Consider the following 24,259-nt stretch of genomic DNA (forward strand, 5'->3'; position numbering starts at 1 on the left):
CAAGCTTAGTGTTTGTAGTACAGTTCTCATGGCGTCCATGTGGTCTATTTCTGACTGTATTAGAGTTGAGGAACTCTTGATTTTAGTTTGGGATCTGTATTTTGCCTTTCAAGCTTCTGTCTTTGAAAATCAGCTAGATGTAAAAATAATCAGTTCTAATGTCTTTAAATGTTAGTTGACAGAAATGCCTGTTTGAAGAACCATCTTGGATAAAGTAAATGAACCTCATATTTTCTGTCATAATTTGGAACAAAATGTACCTTTATTCATAAACTACCTTCTTGCCCTACACAAATGATCAGATATCAAGAGTTATGGGAAATTATTATGGACAAAACTATGGGGGGGATTTGAGTAAACATACTATTATTTTACTGACATGTCCAAAATCAGTATGCAGTGACAGAGCTACATTTTTAAGATGTCTGATACCACAGGATATTAGGATTCATTAGGTTTAGTCTCATGAGATTGGTATTTTAATATGTAAGTGTCATCTAAGAGATATATACACAATAAAAGAATAACCACTTGGGATTCTTTCATTATTCAATGCTTTGATGAAAAATTGATCTTCTAACTCCATATTTATTTTGTTGTAATTAAATAAAATTTGGAAGTCATATTTCATGTGTATGTGCCCCTCACGTATAACAAATACTTTACTAAAACATATTTTAGTGCATCTCATATATAAGCACTCTGCAATCACATGATGTTCATGTAGATGAACAAGAGATGCACAAAAATTTTGGTCAATCTTAATCTTTTGTTAGAAGCATAGAATTCTATTCCCGGGTCATATTAGGTGCTAATTCTGAGATTTTAATCCAGGATTTTAGAGTCTTAGTATAATGTTCTTTGTCTTCCACAGGTGTGCTACTTCAGACACATCAGTTAAGTAAAGGTTAGAACTGTATTGAAACTGGAATTTCCCATATGTATGTCAGTCAACATGTATTTCTTAATGGAATCCTCTAGTAGACCATCTATTAGTCCATTTTCAAAATTTGCTTTCATATTTTAATTTCTTTTCACTCTGTTTCTTTCTACCTACTTAATTCCTATTTTGTATCTGATTCTCTTTAGTAAATATTTATGTACACAATACATGGATTCTTGAAAGAGAGAGAGAAAGAGAAAACAACAAAAAATTTTGAAACATAATGTATTTTTTGATGGTCAAGCAATACAATCATACATTTTAATGTTGCTAATTGATGGTTTTATAAGTTATTTTATCACATAACCATTCAAACTAAGTTATTTTTTAAGAAAACATTTGAGTGTGTGTGTTCTCATGAGTAATGTATAAGTTGCCTGAATTAACAGAGAAGTCAATATTTAGCTTCATTACATTTTTTTTTTTGCTCTATAATTCTCTAAGGATCAAATGAACATTTTTTTTTTTTGCTTTGAAACCCTCATATTCAAAAAGCTATTTATTCTATGTATTAAGAAAGATTTTCATATGAATCTGGGAGGAATTTTTGGGGGGAAAATAAAGGTGGATTTTTTTTTTCCTTCTAATAATAGTTCTAAGCTGATTTTCCCATTCTCTCCTTGATGTGTGGGTATCTCAGTATAACAAACATGGTGTGCTTCATTTAAGTTATAAGTCAATTGTAGCTCACTGAATTCACCAGTCCTATACACTATAGATTTTCTACTCCTTTATAAATTTTGGTCTATGACACGCAGAGGAAAAACAAGAGTCGCCATGCCAAAATCTGCCATCTAAATATGGTAGATGCAATATTTAATTGTTTCAGGGATGGAGGCTTTTAATCCATTTACTGGTGACTCTGCAACATTTTGTTCATTTGTTATGTGCTTATGTTTCTTCATGCTCCACTGGGTAGGAAACAGTCTGACAGCCTAGAAAAATAGAGCAGTAATAAAACACTATGGTGTGCTTATATAATGATTTTATTGTTTTAGAATTCACTGGTACAATTTTATTATCTATTATCAGGTGATATTTATTTCATAGTAAATATAGAAATTCTATATGCAACCATAACCCAGTAAAGGAATGGCCATGAATCATTTTTCACAGAAATGTATTTCAAAATACACCCAAGAGCTCTGTGAGGATAACGACCATATGTGTAGAGAAAGATCTTGACTTGGTACCAAGTTAAAATTTGAAAAACAATAAAAGTAAAATAAACTATGGAGAGACATGGGAAAACTGGAAATTGAACCACATGAAGTGCCATTGTTTTTCCCATGGTAAATTTAGCCAACAATGAAATGAAGTAACTTGTTTAATCTGTTTGTTCAGGGTAATGCATCCATGAGGACTCCGTTTCTTCATTGCTGCTTATTCCTTCAGTGCCAAAGGTATCCATACATCCTTCTAAGAGACAAACATGAGGATATGACTGAGTAGATTATATTTTCAAAAAAAATATATTGTCTTTAGAATCTATGAGTAGAGACTGAAATGTCAGCAGTGCTGTCAGATTCAGATTTGTGCAGGGTTCAGATGGAAAATGTGACTGAAGTCACCACGTTTATATTGACGGGCTTCACAGGTGATTTTAAACTGCAAGTTTTCCTATTTTTACTATTTCTAGCAATCTACCTTTTTACAATGATAGGAAATTTGGGAATGGTTTTATTGGTCCTTGGGGATTCTCGGCTCCACAACCCCATGTATTATTTTCTGAGCGTGTTATCATTCCTGGATGCCTGTTATTCTTCAGCTGTCACTCCAAAAATGTTAGTCAATTTCCTAGCAGAGGATAAAACCATTTCATTCCTTGGATGTGCAGCACAGATGTTTCTCTTTATTTCTTTTGGGACCACAGAATGCTTTATTTTAGCTGCAATGGCATATGATCGCTACGAAGCGATCTACAACCCTCTCCTGTATTCAGTTCGAATGTCACCCAGAGTCTATGTGCCACTCATAATTTCCTGCTATGTATGTGGATTCCTGCATGCTACTTTACACACTGTGGCTACTTTTACTCTATCCTTTTGTGCATCCAATGAAATTAGACATGTCTTTTGTGACATCCCTCCTCTCCTTGCCATTTCTTGTTCTGACACCCACACAAACCAGCTGCTAGTCTTCTACTTTGCGGGATCTATTGAGATATCCACTATTCTGATAGTCCTGGTCTCTTATGGTTTCATTCTGGTGGCCATTATGAGGGTGCATTCTGCTGAAGGGAGGCGGAAAGTCTTTTCTACATGTGGCTCTCACTTAACTGGAGTGTCAATTTTTCATGGTACGGTTCTCTTCATGTATGTGAGACCCAATTCCAGCTATGCTTTGGATCATGATATGATAGTGTCAGTATTTTACACAATTGTGATTCCCATGCTGAATCCTATCATCTATAGTTTGAGGAACAAAGATGTGAAAGATGCAGTGAAAAGGGTATTTGGTAAAAACTGGTTTGCCAATTAAGTATACTTTTCACACTAAACATCCAATTGAAAGAAATTAAGACTGCTGTAATTGTCTTCATATCAAAAAGCTATGATTAAAGTGTTTTGTTTTCATTTATTAGTGTCTTTCTATTCTTCTTGGACATGTTTAAATAAAGATCATAGTCAACTCACTGCTAGTGTGGTTTTCACACAAGCAGAAACTGTGTCATCCATTTGTTTCTGAAACTGAATAAAGAGAAACCAATTTAAAAAGGAGTCAGGAGGCCAGCAGAAGGAGCACTTACACCTACCACGTGTCAGTAAGAGAACCAACAGGAAGAGATGTATCTTATATTCCTAATAGAAGAAGAATTCTTATTTTACCAATTCCAGCAAGAGGAAGGAAGGTTTCCTCCTCCCCTGGCAACAGCCCAGCCAATGAGAGACAGTCACAACCCAGCCAATGCAAAACCACTATACTTTGAACTCTGTTTACTCCAATAGACTTTTTGTTTATAATAGCCTTTCCCAAGTCTCCCCTTCCTCTACAAAAGAGAAACTCCTCTTCTTTGTTGTTTGAACTTGCCAATGTTTTTCCCATAGCTTGCATGGCCCAAATGTAATTCTCTGCTACTTGAATAAACTCATTTTGCCACTAAGATAATTAGCTGTTTTTATTTTTAAGGTTAGCACTTTTTATAAGGCTAACTGTCATATTGGACACAACATCATTTTGAGCTAATTATTCCTCAAAGATCCAATCTCCATATAGAGCTATATTCTGAAGTAGTAGGGGAGAAGACTTCATCATACAAATATTGGGTTTATTTACACATACATACTCATGGAGTCACATATGCATTCACTCTTCAGATTAAATTGTAGTACTATCTTTCATCTCCATGTAACTCAAATTGTATAGGCTCCCACAGTTGCAATTATAAATGAACATTATACTCATATCTGACTATCTTGAGCAAATACCACCTCATTCATAGCAAAATCACAACTCACATAATCCCAATTCACTTTTCAAGGAGTCATTTGTATCTGACTTCAGATTGAACACTCTCTTCTAACCTTTAATCTATGCATTGGCAGCAGTCTAATCCCAGCCTGTGATTCTGGGACCACAGATAGTGTGTTCAAGTCCCTGGTGTTCTTACCATGTGTTTTTAAGGATGCATTTCTTCCCTTATGATTATTTTATGCAGGACATGGACATTAAATCCACTTTTACTTCCTCATAGAACACAGAGACCAGGCATTAGCATTAATCAAAATTATACTTAAATTCAAGAATGACAAAAGACAAGCACGATTCGGGGTAAATTACAACCAGCTGGCAGAATTAGGTTGACACAACTAAGCCCCAATCTATTTTTACGGGTTCTCTACAAGCTTGGTACAAACTCAGCTTTGGCTCTGTTTTCTCTCCACCCTGTGATGCCCTTGCAGATGGCAAAGCTCCTCATTGCCCATGTCTAAGAAGCAAGTACAGAAGAGAGTCTTTATCATACACACATTGAGCCCTGCTTTCTCTTTTTAAAAGTAATTAATCATCTATTTATTTATTTGACAGAGAGAGAGCCAGAGAGCAAAAGCAGGGGGAACAGCAGAGGAAGAGGGAGAAACAGGCTCCCCGTTGAGCAGGGAGCCCAATGCAGGGCTCCATCCCAGAATCCCAAGATCATGAACTGAGCCAAAGGCAGACACTTTACTGACTGAGCCACCCAAGCTCCCCTAAGCCCTGCTTTCAACAGGCCTTATTTGCATTGCAAGGATAGATCTCCTTCAAAGTTAATTATAGGCATACAACAGAGACTTTGCAGGTTTAGTTCCAGACCACCGTAATGAAGTAAATATCACAATTAAGCAAGTCAAATGAATTTTGGGGGAGGTTTCCAGTGCATATAAAAGTTATGTTTACACTATACTGTAGCTTAAGTGTGCCAAAACATTATGTTTTTTAAAAATGTTCATACTTCAAGTTAAAAACACTATATTGCTAAAAACAAAAAACAAAAAACAAAAAAACAAAACAAAAAAAAAAAAACGCTATCATCTCAACTTCCAACAAGTTATAATCCTTTTGCTGGGGGTGGGGGGGTCTTGTCACAGTGTTGATGGCTGCTGACAGATCAGGGTGGTGGCTGATGAAGATGGGGGCAGCTGTGGCAATTTCTTAAAATAGGACAACAGTAACGTTTATTGCATTGATCGACTCTTCCTTTCATGAAAGATATCCCTGTAGCACGTGATGCTCTTTGGTAGAAGGCTGTTTCATCTATAGTGAAAATCTGTTGTTTAGTGAGGCCACCTTCATTAATATCTTAGCTAGATCTTGTGGATAACTTGCTGCAACTTCCCTATCAGCACTTGCTGCTCCATCTTGCACTTTGATGTTATGGAGACATTTTCTTTCTTAAACCTCCTGACTTCTACTGGCTTCAGAGTTTTCTTCTGCATCTTCACCTCTCTCAGCCTTTATGGAATTGAAGGGAGTTGTCCATTGCTCTGGATTAGGCTTTGGATTACAGGAATGCTGTGGCTAGTTTGATCTCCTATCCACACAACTAAGACTTTCTCCATATTGACCATGTTGACAAGAAGGCTGTTCCACTTTCTTATCATTTATATGTTCACTGGAGAAGCACTTTTAATTTCCTTCAAGAATTTTTCTAAAAAAGTAAAAAAAAAAAAAAAAAAAGATTTTTTCTTCTTTTGCATTTAAAACTTGGCTGTTTGGTGAAAGAGGCCTACACCCTATTTTGGCATTGAGCATGCCTTCTTCACTGAGCTGAATCATTTCTAGCTTTTTATTTAAAGTGAGACGTGTGTGACTCTCCCTTTCACTTGAACGTTTAAAGGCCATTATAGGATTATTTATTGGCCTAATTTAAATATTGCTGTGTCTCAAGGGTTAAGGAGGCCCAAAGAGAGAAAGAGAGACAGGAAAAGCTGGTCAGTGGAGCAGTAAGAGCACACACAATATTTATTAATGGAGTTCATTGTCTTATATGCAAACAGTTCATGGCATCCTCCCAAATTACAAATGTAACATCAAGGATCACTGATCACTGAGTAACATAACATGTCTAATAATAACAAAAGGCTTGAAATACTGTAAGAGTTACCAAAATGTGATACAGAGACGTGAAGTGAACAAAGGCTGTTGGGAAAAGAGTGCCAATAGGCTTGCTCAGTGCGGGGTTGACACAAAATTCAATTGATATAAATGCAGAAAATTTTAAAAGCCTCCCTCAGGTCAAATGTTGTATATTAGTACTCTTTCCTCTGTGGGAGTCAACAGAGATAAAAATGCCTATAAGTTAATGTTCTATGTCTCCAAAAACTTGGTAGTATTTTGCAGCTCAAGTTCTCATCTTCACATGGGACTTGCCTCTGGCATGGCTGCCCTCCTCATCCAAGAAGTCAGGCTGAACCTAGAAAGTCCACCCTTCTCCTGGGATTCACATGACTGGGACAATTCTCCAGACACACAAGAGTTTTGTCACTTTCAATAGCCTTTCTATGATATTCCTATTTCTTTCATCCTTTTTATTTTTATTTTTTAAAGATTTATTTATTTATTCATGATAGACAGAGAGAGAGAGAGAGGAAGAGACACAAGAGGAGGGAGAAGCAGGCTCCACGCCAGGAGCCCAACATGGGACTCGATCCCGGGACCCCAGGATCACGCCCAGGCCAAAGACAGGCGCCAAACCACTGAGCCACCCAGGGATCCCCTTTCATCCTTTTTAGACTGGATTTCCCATATGTAGTGTCTAATACAACATTCTAGGGGCATACATTTTAGAGGGAAATAAAATTTTGATATTCATGTATAGACTGATAGCATAGTTTAGAATACCAACACTGTATACACTGATACTCACCCTTTGTTCTGCTGCTGCAGACGTCTTTCAGAATTTTAATATTCCAAACATAATAGACAAGTCTGATCTTATCGGAGGAGGGGCAGTTCTAGAGGTGACGTTGCTAAAAACTAAAATGACTGGTCCCGTGATATTTGTTTTGGCCGTGCTTTCACATTAACATCTCTAAGATCTGTTTTCTTATGATATGTCTATCTCTTATATACAAAGCTATATTTTGTTAAAATTGAATATTATTATTATTACCTTGATAATTGTTTCTTAATATATGTTGTTCATTTTTCTTCTATAAGTTGAGGTTTTATGCCAAGAAAAATTGTAGAGAAGTTGTGTTATGTGCACTCTCTCCTTTTAAAGGACTCTGATGGTAAATACAGCTGGGTGATGCAGAATGTGGAGGGAAGTAAAGGTACTCTGTATTTGGAAAGGAACATTATAGGAAGCCTGGTAGGAGTACCCAAGGTCCTGGAACGGGTGGTGCACAGAGGTTTACAGAATTCAGGATTGTGTGGAGGAAATGGTTACAGGAAGAACAATGTTGACTAATATGAGTTTTATAAATTTTTTTCTTTAATGTTCAAAATTACCCTTTCCTATCTTTCAACACAGCTCTTTGTCATTAAAACACTATAAAATTTCTTTTAAAAAAAGATTAAAAAAAAAAGAGATAGGGCTCTTGGATGGTGGCCCAGTAGGTTAAGCAGTAGACTCTTGATTTTTGGCTCAGGTCCTGATCTCAGAGTTGTGGGATCGAGCCTTGTACTAGGCTCTGCACTCAGGGAAGAATCAGCTTGAATATTCTCCTTCCCTCTCTCTCACTCTAAAATAAGTAAATAAAAATCTTTAAAAAAAAGAAAGAAGGGAAATTGCTGGTTTCTTCTTCAGGAAGGGAGAAAGAGGTAAAAAAAAGTAACTTACACAACCCAGAATTAACATTTTAATAGTTTTATAAAAAATGTGTTTCAATTACTCAAGTACCTTTATCTTCACCCCCCTCACACACACATGCTTTTATCCTCTATATATATTTACAGTATATCTACTTAAATTATCATCAAGTCTTCTAATTAACACAATGAAAGTAAAGGGGATGAGCTAGTATTTTATACTAAGACTGGATTCTGGAACTGAGATAATGTGGCACCCCTTTTCATATGTGAATTCAGCTTTAGGGAATTAGCTGATGAATCACCAATAAAAACAGATAGGATGTCAACTCTGTAACATGTTAACTGTACTCATTGCTGATGGATTCAAATTTTTCTTTTCTTTACATGACCCCACCTGATTATAATGAAATTGTTGATCATAAGCAGATAAGACATCAGTAGTTCAACTTTTGCTATTAGTCATGCTTTTAATATAACATAGTTAATTAGATGTCTGTTATTTTTTTATGCAGTGTGTTGGGACTGGAGAGATAAAAATGAATAACCTCTTTGTGTAAAAGAAAACATTGGCCATATTCTGGAATCTTAAACAAGTAACAACAACAGCAACCTTTAATAATAGAACCTTTAATAGAAATGTGTTATTTTAAGTATTTCAATACTTTGGATTAAGTTTGAAATTAATTTACTATTTAAAAATAACCTCCAGATTTATTTTATGTTAGATAAAAATATGACATCATTTACATAAAATAAGTAAGAGTCATTGCAAAACTGGAGAAGAACCAGCATGAGTATATGAGGACTTGATAAATAAGTAACAAATTTTATAGAGTTATGTTTCTGAGTCATAGTACAATCCATTTTGGTAGGGATTTTTTGAATGCCACCATAACTTCTTTGTTTCTTAGACAATATATTATGGGGTTAAACATTGGTGTCACAATGGTATAAAAAAGAGAAAGAAACTTGTCCATTCCTGTTGAATGACTGGACTTTGGTCTTAAGTATGTAATGATGCCTGATCCAAAGAATAAAGCCACAACCATGAGATGTGAAGAACAAGTGGAGAAGGCCTTGGCTCGCCCAGCTGCTGATGGCAATTTCAGGATGGTTGAGATTATTTTCACATAAGATGCAAGAATCAACAAAAAAGGAATAGTGACAACTAGAACAGCAACCTCATAAACCAACATTTCAATCATGAACGTATCCCCACAGGCAAGCTTAAGTACTGGAGGTATGTCACAGAAAAAGTGATTCAACTTATTGGACCCACAAAAGTGTAGAGAGAAGATGAGGTAGGTGAACCCTATGTGTACTGGAATTCCAGTGATCCAACAGCCAGTTGCCAATTGGATGCACAGCCTGTTGTTCATGATGAGAGGATAGAGTAAGGGGTTACAAATGGCAACATACCTGTCATAAGCCATTGCAGTCAGAATGAAGCACTCACTGGCTCCAAAGATCAGAAAGAAATACATTTGAGTAGCACAGGCCAGAAAAGAAATATTTCTATTTTGTCTACAAAGATCTGTTAATAATCTGGGGACAGTGACCGACACATAACATATTTCCAAGGAAGAAAGGTTCCCAAGGAAAAAATACATAGGAGTCTGGAGGGAGGGATTGACCTTGGTTATTATGATAATGAGGCTATTACCCATCAGAATAATCACATAGATTATCAGAAACACCCCAAAAAGTAGTCCTCGGAGGTTAGGAACATCAGAAAAACCAACCAGGATGAAATCCATTAATGTAGTGTGATTCGCCTGCAGAGGATTTTGTCCTGTGGATTCCATCTACAAGCAAAATGATTTCAAGGCTTAGAATTCACTTGTTGCTAGGCTCAGTTGCAGAACAGGGCAAATTAAACAGATGGTTTAAAATCCACTGACAAACAATAGATATTCAGCTTTTATTTTGTTTTGTATTGTTGGTAATAAAAATTGCAGTATATAAAAACAGAAAGCAATCTTAAACTCTAATCTCCCTGCAAATACTAATAGATATATAAATGAATAACACACTGAAACAGACAACAATAAAATAAAAGCAAAACGTGTCAGGTACCCTATTCTCAGGATAAGAACTTTGCTAGTTAACACAGGACGTTCTTTAATGAGAAATGTGCCTCCTTCCTCATCACTCTGGAATCTACTGTATTTTGTTTGTATTGTTTCTGCCTAGCATCTTTTAATTTACAATCCATTTATATTATTCTTTCTTGTTTGGTTTGATGTTTCCCATGTGAACTGCATCTCAGATAACCACAGGACAAGGTGGTCAGTAAGACTGCATAGCCAGCCCCAGTTCAGGCCAACCCTGGCTACAGTATCTGGGAAAGAGACTGAGACTCTTTGGAAAAACAGAGAATATTACCTAGCTTCCATCATAGAAAACTATTTCATTTAATATATCATACAAAGTTATATTAGAAATAATGCATCATAGCAAGTCATATATTTAAAATGTAAAATAAATTATATACAATTTTATTATAATAAGTCCTTAACCCTACCATGGCCCCCAAAATCATAGTAACTCTGCTTATCTTTCAAATATTATGATTCAGGAATAATTAAATAAGTTTGGTTCTTTTATGAGATATTTAAACTAGGAAAAGGGAAAATAAAATGTGCAAGAGAATTTGATCTTAGTGTTCATACACTTGATGCCAAACATAATGTGAGATCTGTTTTTGCATACCTTTTCTTCTTCCTCTAAGTATGAGTTTCTAAATATATGTAGTATATATTATTAATATACAATACATGATTAATTTAAATATATATTATGAACATATATTTTGTAGTATATATTATAGTTTATTTTGGATAAATACTGTGTATTATGACTATAATATATCCAGTTGACCCTCGAACACTGCACCAACCTTACTCTGGGCAGCCCAAAATCTTCTTTTAGGGAGGGTATGTGATGTGATGAGCACTGGGTGTTACAGGCAACTAACTGATGAATTATTGAACTCAACATCTGAGACTAATGATGTACTATATGTTGGCTAATTGAATTGAAGTAAAAAGAAAAAATCTGCATATAACTTTGGCTCTCTCAAAACTTAATTACTAATATAAACAACTCATGTTTTGTATATATTATGTATTATATCCTGTATTCACACAATAAAGTAAGAAAGGAAAAAATGTTACTAAGAAAATCATAAGGAAGAGAAATCACTTTTACAGTGTGTACTGTAAAAATCTATGTATAGTGGACCTGTGTGGTTCAAATCCTTATTGTTCAAGGGCCACCTGTATTCTAAACATCTACAGCTGACTAACCACCAGGGAGTACAGCACTAAATGCAGTGTAGACAGAGTCTACCTAGCTCCTTCCATAAATAAGCATTTTTAGACCACCTAAGTTAGGTCTCTGCCATGGCACTACACTCTAGACACCACAACCCTTTTTGTGATGTCCATCTAGACTTCATTATTACTAACCTGTGACCTTTTTAAGATTGTTACATACTCCAAAACCCATATTGCCATGACTTTTGAAGTCTCTTCCTCAATTTCCCAGTCTCCAAATTCTCCTTCCTTCTTCCAAAATACAATCCCCACTTTTCTTCTTTTGAGACCTGGTTCTTCTCACCTCTGACAGATCCCACATGACTGAAACAATGTATAATTTATATTTTATGTTTACTTCTGACCAATCCTAAATATTTCCCTCCTTCATTCAGAGAATCCTCCATTCTGACTTTAATTTTTCAGAAAATTTTCAGAAACTTTCAGAATACTCTGAAGATAAAAGCCCTCTCCTGGCTAACATAAGTCAAGAAAAGGGATCAAGACCTGGATGTTTCAGGTTCAAATAATATGTTCTATAAACTGAGACCAAGTGCACGCTCCCCAAATCCCCTTTTGCCATCATCTCTACCTTTGTTTTGTTGATCTCTTTCTCTGTTTTCTCCTCTTTTCACACTTTGGTAATTATTTCTCCATCTTATACCTTCTCAAAACTTTCAAGATTTTATACCACCTTTCTTATATATTTCTTTTTCTTCAGAAGTTGTACGTTAATGAAAAACAACTGCAATAGAAGAATTAAATTTTCAATGACCCAGACATGTTTGATGAATGTACCAGGCAATCAATCAACATACATTTTGTAGTATACGTGTGGTTTTAATGGACAAATTTAGTGCATTCAATACAAAGTAGACTAAGGATAATAAGGGAGCGCCAGACAATTTATTAAGGTCATGATGTCTAATCTGGGACTTCATCAGATTTTAAGGTATCACAGAAATCATTTTGTAGGGACAGCCGGGGTGGCTCAGTGGTTTAGCGCTGGCTTCAGCCCAGGGCCTTATCCTGGAGACCTGGGATCAAGTACCACATCGGGCTTTCCTGCATGGAGCCTGTTTCTCCCTCTGCCTATGTCTCTGTGTGTCTCTCATGAATAAATGAATCTTAAAAAGAAAGAAATAATTTTGTGATGTTTACTTTTAAGAGAAAGTAATAAAGCATATTCCAGGAATAAATTGCCCTCATGTGCTCCTTCAGTTTCATATTCCAATAGCTAGTCAAATGCTTACAGGGATGAATGATCTTTTAAATAATTCCCCCTGGGTAGTGGCACAAATGAATATTTCCCATCTATCTCAGCAATCACGCTGCATTCAACTAGATTCAAATTCACTGACCAAAGAAGTTCATATTGAGTAACTTACAACAGAAATTAGATATGTTCTGGAAAACTGTCCTTATTCAAATGATCAGAGCTCAATTTTCCTTTTTTGATGCTGTAATGATAACATGTAACTCAAGGAGTTGTTTTGCAGACTAAGCAGCATAGTTTGCATTAATCACTTTACTTAAAATAAGTTGTAGTTCTAGTAGACACTATTAGATAATTATCATACTTATTGATATATCATTATGATTTTAACTTACATATATTTTTTCTTTTGAAATTTTCTCATCTTAAACTCTTCCCTGGAGAAGACTTTTCTTAACCTAGGAGAAGAGAGAATGTACAGGTCATGTTTTGGCAGGAAAACAGATTAAAATCAATAGACTTGGGCAGCTCGGGTGGCTCAGTGGTTTAGCGCTGCCTTCAGCCCAGGGTGTGATCTTGGAGACCTGGGATGGAGTCCCACGTCGGGCTCCCTGCATGGAGCCTGCTTCTCCCTCTGCCTGTGTGTCTGCCTCTCTCTCTCTCTCTCTCTCTCTCTCGAATAAATAAATAAAATCTTTTAAAAAAATCAATAGACTCTTCTATGCTGGAAAGATACTAGCCAGCAGCAATATCTGGGGAAAAACCACTCTAACTGGGATTTTATTTTCAATTTTTTTCTCTCATCTGTGCCAGTGTCCTGTACTTTGAGTAAATTAGACAAGTAGGCTTTGTTAAAGGTATATAAGCAAAATTAAATTAGAAAGTTTAATTTAAAAAAAGAAAGTTTAATTCAAATCCTATTTAATAATGAAAACATCCTGAGAGAACTTTCTTCAACTATTTTCTTTTCTGAAATTGATCTATTTTCTTTATTAACAGTTAAAGACATTGTGCAGTTTTAGCATGAGAACTTGAGTTCTTCCTTTACCAATATTTCTATTTTAGCAGGAACAAGCATAGCTATGGACAGTTGAGAGGCCTGATTATTTGAAACTACTTTTTTATTGTTAGGTTTTGAACAATTATTATGTGCTAACCGGTCTGTTAATGACGTTCCCTGTGTTATCTTGTTTATTGCATTCTGAATGAAGTAGGTACTATTATTATTCACATTTTGCATAAAAAGCCAGAGGCATACAGAGATTAAACAATTTGCCCAATATCAGGAAGCTCGGATGTGACCTGACTTCAAACTCACCCATGTAATCAAAGGGTCAATTTTCTTAATAAAAATACAGTGGGCTTCATAGAATTTTATGGTGATGGATGGTAGTTGCACTTGTGAGTATAGGATAATTTACAGAGTTGTTGAATCACTATGTTGTACACTTAAAACTAATGTAATATTGTGTGTTTGTATGTCAATTATACTAAAAAAATAACCTTAATAGGGTCCATAGAATATTGAATAGGAAATACAATTTTGAATTTAATATTTTTAGTAATATGAATACAACTAAGAAATATAAAACATTTCACAATCACAAAAAGATTCCATGTCCATTTTATGTATCATTTACTTTTATAAAAATGAAAGATTGATACCTGTAGTTATAGTTTGTATATTTCAAGTTCAGAAGATTTATCTCATAAAAGAATCTAATTGGAAGAAAGTATTTCCTTTATGGCTTTTGATTCTTGAATTGAAAAATATGTGAAATAAAATAAGCAGGGTAAAATAATTACTGCTTACCTCTTTATACTGTGGAGAAATCACCGTGTCACTCTTTAATAAAGACTATGATCTTATGTCATGTAAATTTTGGTTTTCTATTACTCAAGGAACAAATTCCAGCCATTCTTATTTTTCTATGAAACTCATTCTTTACTTAAATTGAGTAGTGGAGGTTTGGTAGAAAATAGCCCCTTATTCATTGCAGGGGCATCTTCTCTCCATGACATGTTGCATTTTTAAGCTCAATAATCTGTTTATCAGGTGGTAATTTAGAGAGTAACCAAGGCTGTCTCCAGTTGGATCAGTGCTACCTTGAAGATTCCCTCCCTATGGAGTATGGTCTGAGGATCAGTAGCCTCCTGGCTACTCCTCTTTACCTTTCTTGCCATCCTCTCCTTCTTTGGAGAATAGAGCAATTCCCCTACTACTCTTAAAGTTGGTCTATATTAAAAAAAAAAAAAAAAAAAAAAAAAAAAAAAAAAAAAAAGTTGGTCTATATTTATGCATGAAATCTGAGGATACTAAATTTAGAATTATTAAAACACCATTTCTTAAACTCAAATAATGCAATTTTGCGATTATCTTGAGTCCATGCATCATCTGGATTGTTTATATGTGAAGGTCCTCTGTGCCATAGGTGGGATTTTTTATTTACATATACTTACATGAGAAAAAAATGAATTTGGACAGGAAGATTCAGTACATTGAATTTCAAATTTTCTATAATCATGAAGTTGAAGATGGGAAAATGATATGATGAGGGTTTTAAAAATATTAGGAGGGAAAGGTAGACTGAATATTGTTGCTATAAACCTTTGGTAAGTTATCAAAATAATTAAGTTACTACATGCAGCTTTTCTCTATTGAATCATTCAACGAGTGTCTAAGTATATAACGTGTTGTGCTATGGACTACATGAGGCTCAGAAAACTCTGTACTCTATAGATTGTTTTGACTGTCAAACATCTGTTCTTCTATTAAAGTGACCCATTTATTCCTGCAGGCAAAGTTAAATATTTCTACTATAATGCTCTCATAGCCCTCCTATACAACTAATTTGACCCTTATGATATTATGTTTTAATTTTTATTCCATAATTTGACCTTCTCTTCTTGTCATTGGCTCCTTTATTCCAGGGCATTTGTGTTGTTTACTGGTTAACATTCAGCTCCAAGTATGGAGCCAGCCACATAGAACATTCTGGGGCTTTTTAGGGACTCAATAATTCACACTTGTATCATTTAATCTTTCTAAGTCACTAATCATATTTATTGTGTTATCTTCCATTGTTATCACTGACTAAAATGTCTGAAAATGGGATTAGATAAGAGTACAGCATACTCTGTCATGGACAAGAGTGGAAGCCAGAAGACATTCAAGTTTAAGGGGGTGGATTCCAGTAATCTATGTGGGATCTGATGGTGGCTAAGGTGAAGATTGAGGTTGTGTATCCATTGTGAGGCATGGTAACAGGATTTACATAGAGATTGTTTCCAATGGCTTTCTTTTGTTTTGATTCTCAATTTTACCACATAAAAAATCAGCTACATTAGAAAATATGACATATTTATCATTCTCCATCACTTTCCCCACATAATCTAGTCAATCATCAAATTGTGCTGACTCTATGTTTTAGATATTAGTTAACTCCACTTATATCCTTCATGGACATAGACACTCCCTTAGTTCATATCTTTGCAATCTTTCTTAATTGAAATACTTTTAAAAAAATTATTCTTTCTTTTCAAAAGATAAAATTTTTATCTCACATTCATCAATCTTCTCTTTAATATTTCAAAGATAACATTTTTTACAATGAAAATTAAATCATGGCATTTTTTGCACTTCATTTCTTTTATTGGCTCTCTTTGGCTTTAATGATAGTAGCACGCAAAATGCTAGAAACTGTGTCTGTGAAATTCAATTTTCCTTCTTCCTTTCTTTTGATTTCCATAGTAGCTAGGATGTATTTCCAGTCTCTTTTGCACCTTTTCTGACTTAATTTTTGGCAATGAAATAGAAGGTAGAACTCTGTGTGCACATTTACTCACTTGCTTGAGAGGATATCACCTGCAATTCCACTCCTCCCCACTTTGGTTGGCTGGCCCAGAAATGACCGCAGCAACCATGGGACCAGCCAGTAAAATATGTCAAAGTCACCTATCCTGGAATGATTATTAGACTTGAACCTCACACTAAACCTGGGATCCTGTCCTATATTATTCTTCCTCAAAACCCTCAGAATCATAGGGATTTTTGATTCTTCTGCTTAGCAAATTAACATAGATACCTTGCTTTTTCTACTCACCCTCTGCACACATTTTCTAAGAATATTCTTCACTCTGACCTGCTCATCATACATGGCCACTATGTACCACCTGACTGCACACATCTGGCCCCCGTTGATTGGCTCCATAGTAGTTGTTATACCAAACATGGTTCAACCAGAACCATTTCCTGCAATGGTGTGAATAAGAACCAAGAGGAAGCCATTTACCCTCTGTGCCTCTGGATGTATTTTTTTGAATTTGGAAATTGCTGGACACATCTCCTTCCACACTGATTGGAGGAAAGTCAGAACTCAGACATAGGATACATAGAGGAAAATTAAACAGGTGTGTGAACACTATCAAACTTGGCATATAAAGGGATCCCTGGGTGGCGCAGCGGTTTGGCGCCTGCCTTTGGCCCAGGGCGTGATCCTGGAGACACGGGATCGAATCCCATATCAGGCTCCCGATGCATGGAGCCTGCTTCTCCCTCTGCCTGTGTCTCTGCCTCTCTCTCTCTCTCTGTGACTATCATAAGTAAATAAATAAAAATTTAAAAAAAAAAAAAAAAAAAAAAAACTTGGCATATAAAAAATAGTGGAAGGGAATAAAGGGGAAAGGAGAAAAAATGAGTGGGAAATATCAGAAAGGGAGACAGAACATGAGAGACTCCTAACTCTGAGAAACGAACAAGGGGTGGTGGAAAGGGAAGGGGGGGGTTGACTGGGTGACAGGCATTGAGGGGGGAACACTGGGTGTTATGCTATATGTTGCCAAATTGAACTCCAAACAAAAAACAAAAAAAAAACACTTGACATAAGAAGATATGAGTCCTTTTTTCAAGTTATTTCCCAGATCTGGATCTTGTGCTCAGGTTCTGGCAGCTTCTATGGGTACTATGAGACAGTCCATTAATCATGCAGTATATCCTATTACAATTTGGTGAGTTTATTTTGTATTTCTGCAGTTTTTAGTTAGAAATCTAGCTGCCAAATGTTTCTCCATGCCAAATCTCAGTGAAGAGAGGCACACAATCAGATGCTAACATTAACTGTATGTAAAAAATAATTCGTGAAACTCTTGTCACCTAGACCCTGAAGTGTTAGTGTCATCCTAGTCTCTTCCCCAGTAAGGTGAGCACAGGTGATAATGACAGTTACATTTTCACTGAGAGAAGTAACAAAGGGGTAATGACAGGGAAGTGGAATAAGGAAGCTAGAGCAAAGAGAATGAGTCAGATGGTTCCTGAGCATACATGATTTAGTCTGCTCATTTCATTCCTTCTTGTGCTGTTTACCTGGTACATAAACTCCTCTTAAAACATTTAAAAGTCCCTAGCTGAATCAGTCTATCAACACATTCTGCATGCATGGAATAAAAGATCATCTTAAAAATCCCATCCATTTCTTTGGCTTTCTCTTTATAATTCGTGTACACTGCCTTGCATATAGTAGCCTCCTGTTCATACATTCTTGAGTATTTAAGGCTAATTATTTGTAATATATTTTAACTATGTCTTGGCTAGTATTAGCACTTAAACTTCTTTAATGACTTCCATAAATTACATCACTTTTAATATGAAAATTTATAATTTATTTTATTTTTTGAGTTCACATTGTCCAGTATTTATAATTTATATTGTCATTTGGAGCACGTTACTTTGATAATTTTCAATATCCATGTACATGGGAATTTTCAATGTTATTAATGTCTTTTTATTTAATTATGATATCATATAAAATGCTATATATCCTTATGTTTTATAGAATATATTGATTGCTTTGGGTTTGGGACATCCTTAGGAGTCCAAACTCATTCTACACAATCCAGTGTCTACGTAGCAGTTAACATTATTGTCAAACTGTTAGTTTTCATGACTATTGTACAACTATGCGAACTGTGATGATATTAGGTCAAGTTACAGTGCCATAAATCCTGTTATTCTTACCAAAATTCATCAGTTTTATTGCTCTTCACATTGTTTCTAACTTTTGGTTGATATCCAGAGCTCTGAAAAAAATGACTTAACATTTTTAAAGTATTTGTTTTATTAAAGATATAGTGATCATGGAGGTCCTTGGTCCCCCATTATTGAAGTCCTCTACATTTCTTTTACTTCTTATTTTTTGATTGAAAACATTGAAATCACTTATTAATATCATTCATAATCACATATATTTTTGATACTATAGACAGAAAGCTAATCTAGTAATCACCACTAGATATATCTTCATATTTGTATTATCGATATTCAGATTTTCTAAAGTCTATTTGGTGACAAAATGTAAAACATTGCTTTTTTTTGTGTTGGAATGTCAATTTTCACCATTGAAGAATCACTGCAGGAATTAGGATGTTTTCACAGCAAAAATATTAGGATCTGTTCATCTGAACCAATCAATAATAGACAGCTACTTCATATGGGTATCACATGAAGTTATCAGCCTATCCTCAGGGGATAAATTTAACACACATGGCATTTTAATTTTTATTTATTTATTTTTAAAGGTTTTATTTATTTATTCATGAGTGACACAGAGAGACAGAGGCAGAGACATAGGCAGAGAGAGGAGCAGGCAGGGAGTCCCAGGTAGGACTCAATCCCAGGACTCCAGGATCACACCATGAGCTGAAGGCAGGCACTCAACCGCTGAGCCACCCAGGTGTCTCCACATGCAATTTTTAAAGGGAAAAATAAAAATTAAGAAATAAGAAAATAGCATATGTTGCAATGCCATATGTTGCATTTTTTATTCATAAATTTATTTTATTGGTGTTCAATTTGCCAACATATAGAATAACACCCAGTGCTCATCCCGTCAAGTGCCCCCCTCAGTGCCCGTCACCCAGTAACCCCCACCCTCCGCCCACCTCCCCTTCCATCACCCCTAGTTCGTTTCCCAGAGTTAGGAGTCTCTCATGTTCTGTCTCCCTTTCTGATATTTCCCACTCATTTTTTCTCCTTTCCCCTTTATTTCCTTTCACTATTTTTTTATATTCCCCAAATGAATGAGACCATACATGTTAGAAAAAAATAGCTGGTTCGATTCCAGGTTTCGGCACCAAAAAAAAAAAAAAAAAATAGCTGGCAACAACCATTTAAAAATAAAATTTGTTTCTTGAACTCTGCTTGGCACCATCTTATGAGCTCATGTTTGTTGTCTATATTGGACCCTACCACTGGAGGTTAAAGATACACCACTGCAATTAGCCATAGATACATCTTTAGTATTTACTTCTTAAGTGTGTTTTTCCTTTTGATTACTCTCACCAAACCTAGCATTTAGGTTCTCTTCTGTGACAGGTGACTCGGGCATGATAATGTTATTATTTGTAAAATCAAACCTCAATCTTTATTTCACATGTTTTTAATGCTACTTATTTTGTTTCCAAGCTAAATAAACTTTCTGTTTTCATGTGACTCTGAGTCTGTAACTTCCTTTTATCTTTCTGCTTCTCTCATCAGTGTATAAATGAATCTGACACACTCTCAGCACAATATTAGCTGATAAATTATATTTTATTTTAAAACACATGGTTAAAATGACCATAAAACTTCAGGAGGTTAAAGGTTAGGAGCCCAATTATGACGGCTTTTAACACAGATCTTCATCCAGTTGATCTTCTGTTTGCAAAACCTCAAAATTACATGGCCAATATTCACTACCTTCCTCTTTAGGGAAGATCTGGATGTAATAATTTTTGTTAAGTAGCTGGAATATACCAAGAATTCTTCTAATATTTGGGAATGATACAAGGACATATGCAATGATTTCACATTAAGATTAATCTTAATCACAAAATTTAAAGAGAACCTTAAAAATAGTACACACCAATTTCCCACCCAAAATAGTAAATAATACCTAAGTTTAGCAACAATGACCACATTTCTGTGTTCTGCTACAACAAATTCTATTTGCTCTGTTTTCAATAAACCTATTTTAGATTGTTTCTATAATGCTATGTATTTCAATAAAGCTGTATATTTTATTTCTTAAAGATTTATTTATTTATTTTAGAGATGGGGGGGTCAGAGGGAGAGAGAGAATCTCAAGCAGACTCCCCACTGAATGTGGAGTCTGACACAGGGCTTCATCTTACAACTCTGAGAATATGACCTGAGCTGAACTTGAGAGTCATATGCAAAACAGACTGAGCCATCCAGGTGCTCCAAAGTTATACATTTTTAATACAGCTTTTTGTACATTCCTTTTCTACAAACTATATCTTCTCACATCACCTTAACTTTTTCGTATTTATTTTTTTTCCCATTCACCCAACCACTTAGATATTATCTTCTTGATGAAGTATTGCTTATTATCTTCATCTTTGGAAAAACGTTTACTATGAGTTAACAGAGTATCTTTATTTTATTTGAGCAGTGTTAAATTAAATAGGATTATTACTTGACCTATTTCAGCACCTAATCTTTACTTAGTTATTGTTTACAAAGGTATACCTGCCATTTTTAATGGACTGATGGAAATTATCTTGTCCATATTAATTTATGCATAATAAACAAAATCCACAATTATTTTTATGTATAATTCCAAACTGTATGTACACATTTTTCTGCTTAAACACAGGATTTCAATATTAATAATATTTCTTTATTTTTGGATGTTTATTTGGATCTATCTGATTCTTGAATATTGATTCTTTGACTATTTCCAACTTGTCTGTTCACTCAGTGTAATAATTAGAAGCCTCAGCGGCTTTACAGATTAAAATTATTTTGAGTTTTTTATTTTTTATTTTTTAAAGATATTTGTTTGTTTATTTATTTATTTATTTATTTATTTATTTATTTATTTATTTATTCATGAGAGACACAGAGAGAGAGAGGCAGAGACACAGGCAGAGGGAGAACCAGGCTCTATGCAGGGAGCCTGATGTGGGACTCAATCCCGGGACCCCAGGATCACACCCTGAGCCGAAGGCAGATGCTCAAGCATTTAGGCCACCCAGGCATCCCAAAATTATTTTGAGTTAAAGAAAAATCAACAATATTTGGAGTATATTTGCATAAATGCACTTTACAATATACAAGAAATTAGGATACTTTAAAAATGTTTTTATGATTTCCTGGGTAAAAATTAATGAAAATTTACATAAGAAATACATATTTAAGTAATTAAAATAGACGATATAATTAAGTAATTATAGCTCTCCAAATTAGAAGTATTTGTAGATTCTGTAAACGAGACTAAGTAAATGTACAAAGTTTATCTCCATATTAGCAAAGCATAACTTTAATATTGAATTAAATTGATTTTTACTGGCAATTGATTGTTATCTACAAGCAGGAAATTCATGAGCTTATTTTAAAAATGTGCCAGATACACCCACTGAACATTGATCTACTCCTTTTGTAACTATGCACTGATTAAACTCTGCAGCAGCTGAATGCGTGGGTATGTAACTTTGTGGCATATATTAATCCAAGAGACAGAAAGAGAAAGAAAGGTTGGAAATTTTGAAGAACAAAGAATGAAATAGGAGATTTGTAATTGATACATTCTAAAGAGATGGCATTTCTCTTGATAGCATATTTGGACAAGCTAACATTTATTCATTAGTGAATATATAAATATGTGAAGAGAAGAATATAGGGAAAAAGGTGATAAGTTTATGGTAAAATTAAATATAGTCCTGAAATTCAATTTAAGCATCCTTCCAGGAGATAATTCAACATATTAAACTGTAAATCTATTTTAAATTAAAACATTATAAGGATATCTGATATGTAACAATCTCTACACACCACAAAATGGTAGAATAAATTGCATAAGAAAAAAAATAATTCAATGATTACAATTATTCTACATGGCTTTTTTTCATTGATATATTTACTTTTGAATGTAAATACTGAATCTCTTTCATTCTCTAACCAAGATTTCATTAAAAATAAGCCCTATTTTTTAAAGACCCAGCAAAAATAAAGAGAAATTAGATGAAAGTCCTAGGTCCATATATAAGATTGATGATTTACTTTATATCTAATTGGGTGCACGCAAGTGAGTTAACATACTTAGAAATATCCTAATGAAAAATCTAAGATTCAATCAACCTAGAAAGTTCATTTAATACCTAGTTCAGAAAATTTACTAAGGAGATCAGAGAAATGAAGGGAATCCTTGTCCTGATAGTTACATTCCATAAAGCTTTCTTTACTTCTCTATTCCTGAGGCTGTAGATCAGAGGATTCAACATGGGGATCACCACTGTGTAGAACACAGAAGCCACTTTGTCCTTATCCAGGGAGTAGCTGGAACTAGGTCTCAGATAGGTGTAGATGGCGGTGGCATAGAACAGAGTTAAAGCTGTCAAGTGAGAGCCACAGGTTGAGAATGCTTTGCGCTTCCCCTCCCCTGAATGCATATGGAAGATTGAAAACAGAATGTAGGAATAAGAGGTCAGGATGACCAACAAAGCCCCGACCATATTCATACCAGCAAATGTGGAAAAGATGCTTTCATTCAGGCGTGTGTCAGAACATGAGAGTCTAAAAAGTGGAGGGCTGTCACAGAAGAAGTGGTGAATGACATTGGAACTGCAGAATGGCAAGCTGCTTATATAACTTGTGTTAACCATGGAGTTCAAGAATCCTGCTGTAAAAGCCCCTGCTGCCATTTTGAGGCAGACAGTCCTGGACATGATCAAGGAGTAAAGTAGTGGGTTGCATATGGCCACATAGCGGTCATAGGCCATTAACCCAAAGAGGATGCATTCAGTTGTGGCCAAGGCGATGAAGAAGTACAATTGCAGGAAGCAGCCAGCAAAGGAGATGGTTTTCTTCTCTGACAATAAGTCTACCAGCATCTTTGGGGTGATGGTGGAGGAGTAACAAACATCCACAAAGGACAAGTTAGCCAGGAAGAAATACATGGGTGTGTGAAGTTGGGAATCAGTCCTGATTAAGAGGATCCTCCCAACATTCCCCAAAACAGTAAGTGTGTAAATCACCAGAAAAAGCAAAAAGAGGATGACCTGTAGCTCCATTGTGTCTGCTAATCCCAACAGGATGAATTCAGTTAGTGAAGTATGGTTTCTTCTGGTCATTTGTTACACACTTAGTTTGCTTAAACTTGCATTCGGTGTAAATATTTTCTTCTCCTAAGTTTATGAGCAATAAACGTGTTAATGAAGTCTTTCACACATGAGAGAATACAACAAGGTAGTAAACAGAGTGATGGAGGAAGAGGAAATTGGGGGACAAACAGATCAGCCTTTGAATTTAATGAACAACTGTCTATATTGAATCAGAGTCAGGGCCTCTCAGCTCACTAGGGAAAGACCACACACTCGCATTCGGTTTCTGCAAAATTTAGATATGTTGTTCTGTTCTTTCATTCCAGCCAACATCCATATACAAATGATAACAATATTCTTACTGCAAACTCTCTCATTCTGTAAACAGATATGTGTGTTTAATTTTTTTTTTCACTCAAGAGCACTCTGAATATTTTTCAACACCAAAACTCC

At 35.2% G+C, this 24,259-nt stretch overlaps 3 protein-coding genes across 3 annotated transcripts; 1 reads left to right on the plus strand and 2 right to left on the minus strand.

Moving 5' to 3' along the window:
- The first annotated feature begins 2,449 nt into the window (after nt 1-2,449).
- LOC140613401 (olfactory receptor 5T9-like) lies at nt 2,450-3,424 on the plus strand. Its single transcript, XM_072791929.1, has one exon. The coding sequence runs from the start codon at nt 2,450-2,452 to the stop codon at nt 3,422-3,424; it is 975 nt and encodes a 324-aa protein (XP_072648030.1).
- Nucleotides 3,425-9,024: 5,600 nt separating this feature from the next.
- LOC140613402 (olfactory receptor 10AG1-like) lies at nt 9,025-9,981 on the minus strand. The gene has a single exon (XM_072791930.1). It carries the CDS (start codon nt 9,979-9,981, stop codon nt 9,025-9,027), a length of 957 nt encoding a protein of 318 aa, XP_072648031.1.
- A 12,883-nt stretch (nt 9,982-22,864) lies between these two features.
- Nucleotides 22,865-23,836, minus strand: OR5F1 (olfactory receptor family 5 subfamily F member 1). The gene has a single exon (XM_072792055.1). The coding sequence runs from the start codon at nt 23,834-23,836 to the stop codon at nt 22,865-22,867; it is 972 nt and encodes a 323-aa protein (XP_072648156.1).
- Nucleotides 23,837-24,259: the final 423 nt, after the last annotated feature.

Source organism: Canis lupus, chromosome 21 (genome assembly GCF_048164855.1).
Source record: "Canis lupus baileyi chromosome 21, mCanLup2.hap1, whole genome shotgun sequence".
NCBI lineage: Eukaryota > Metazoa > Chordata > Mammalia > Carnivora > Canidae > Canis > Canis lupus.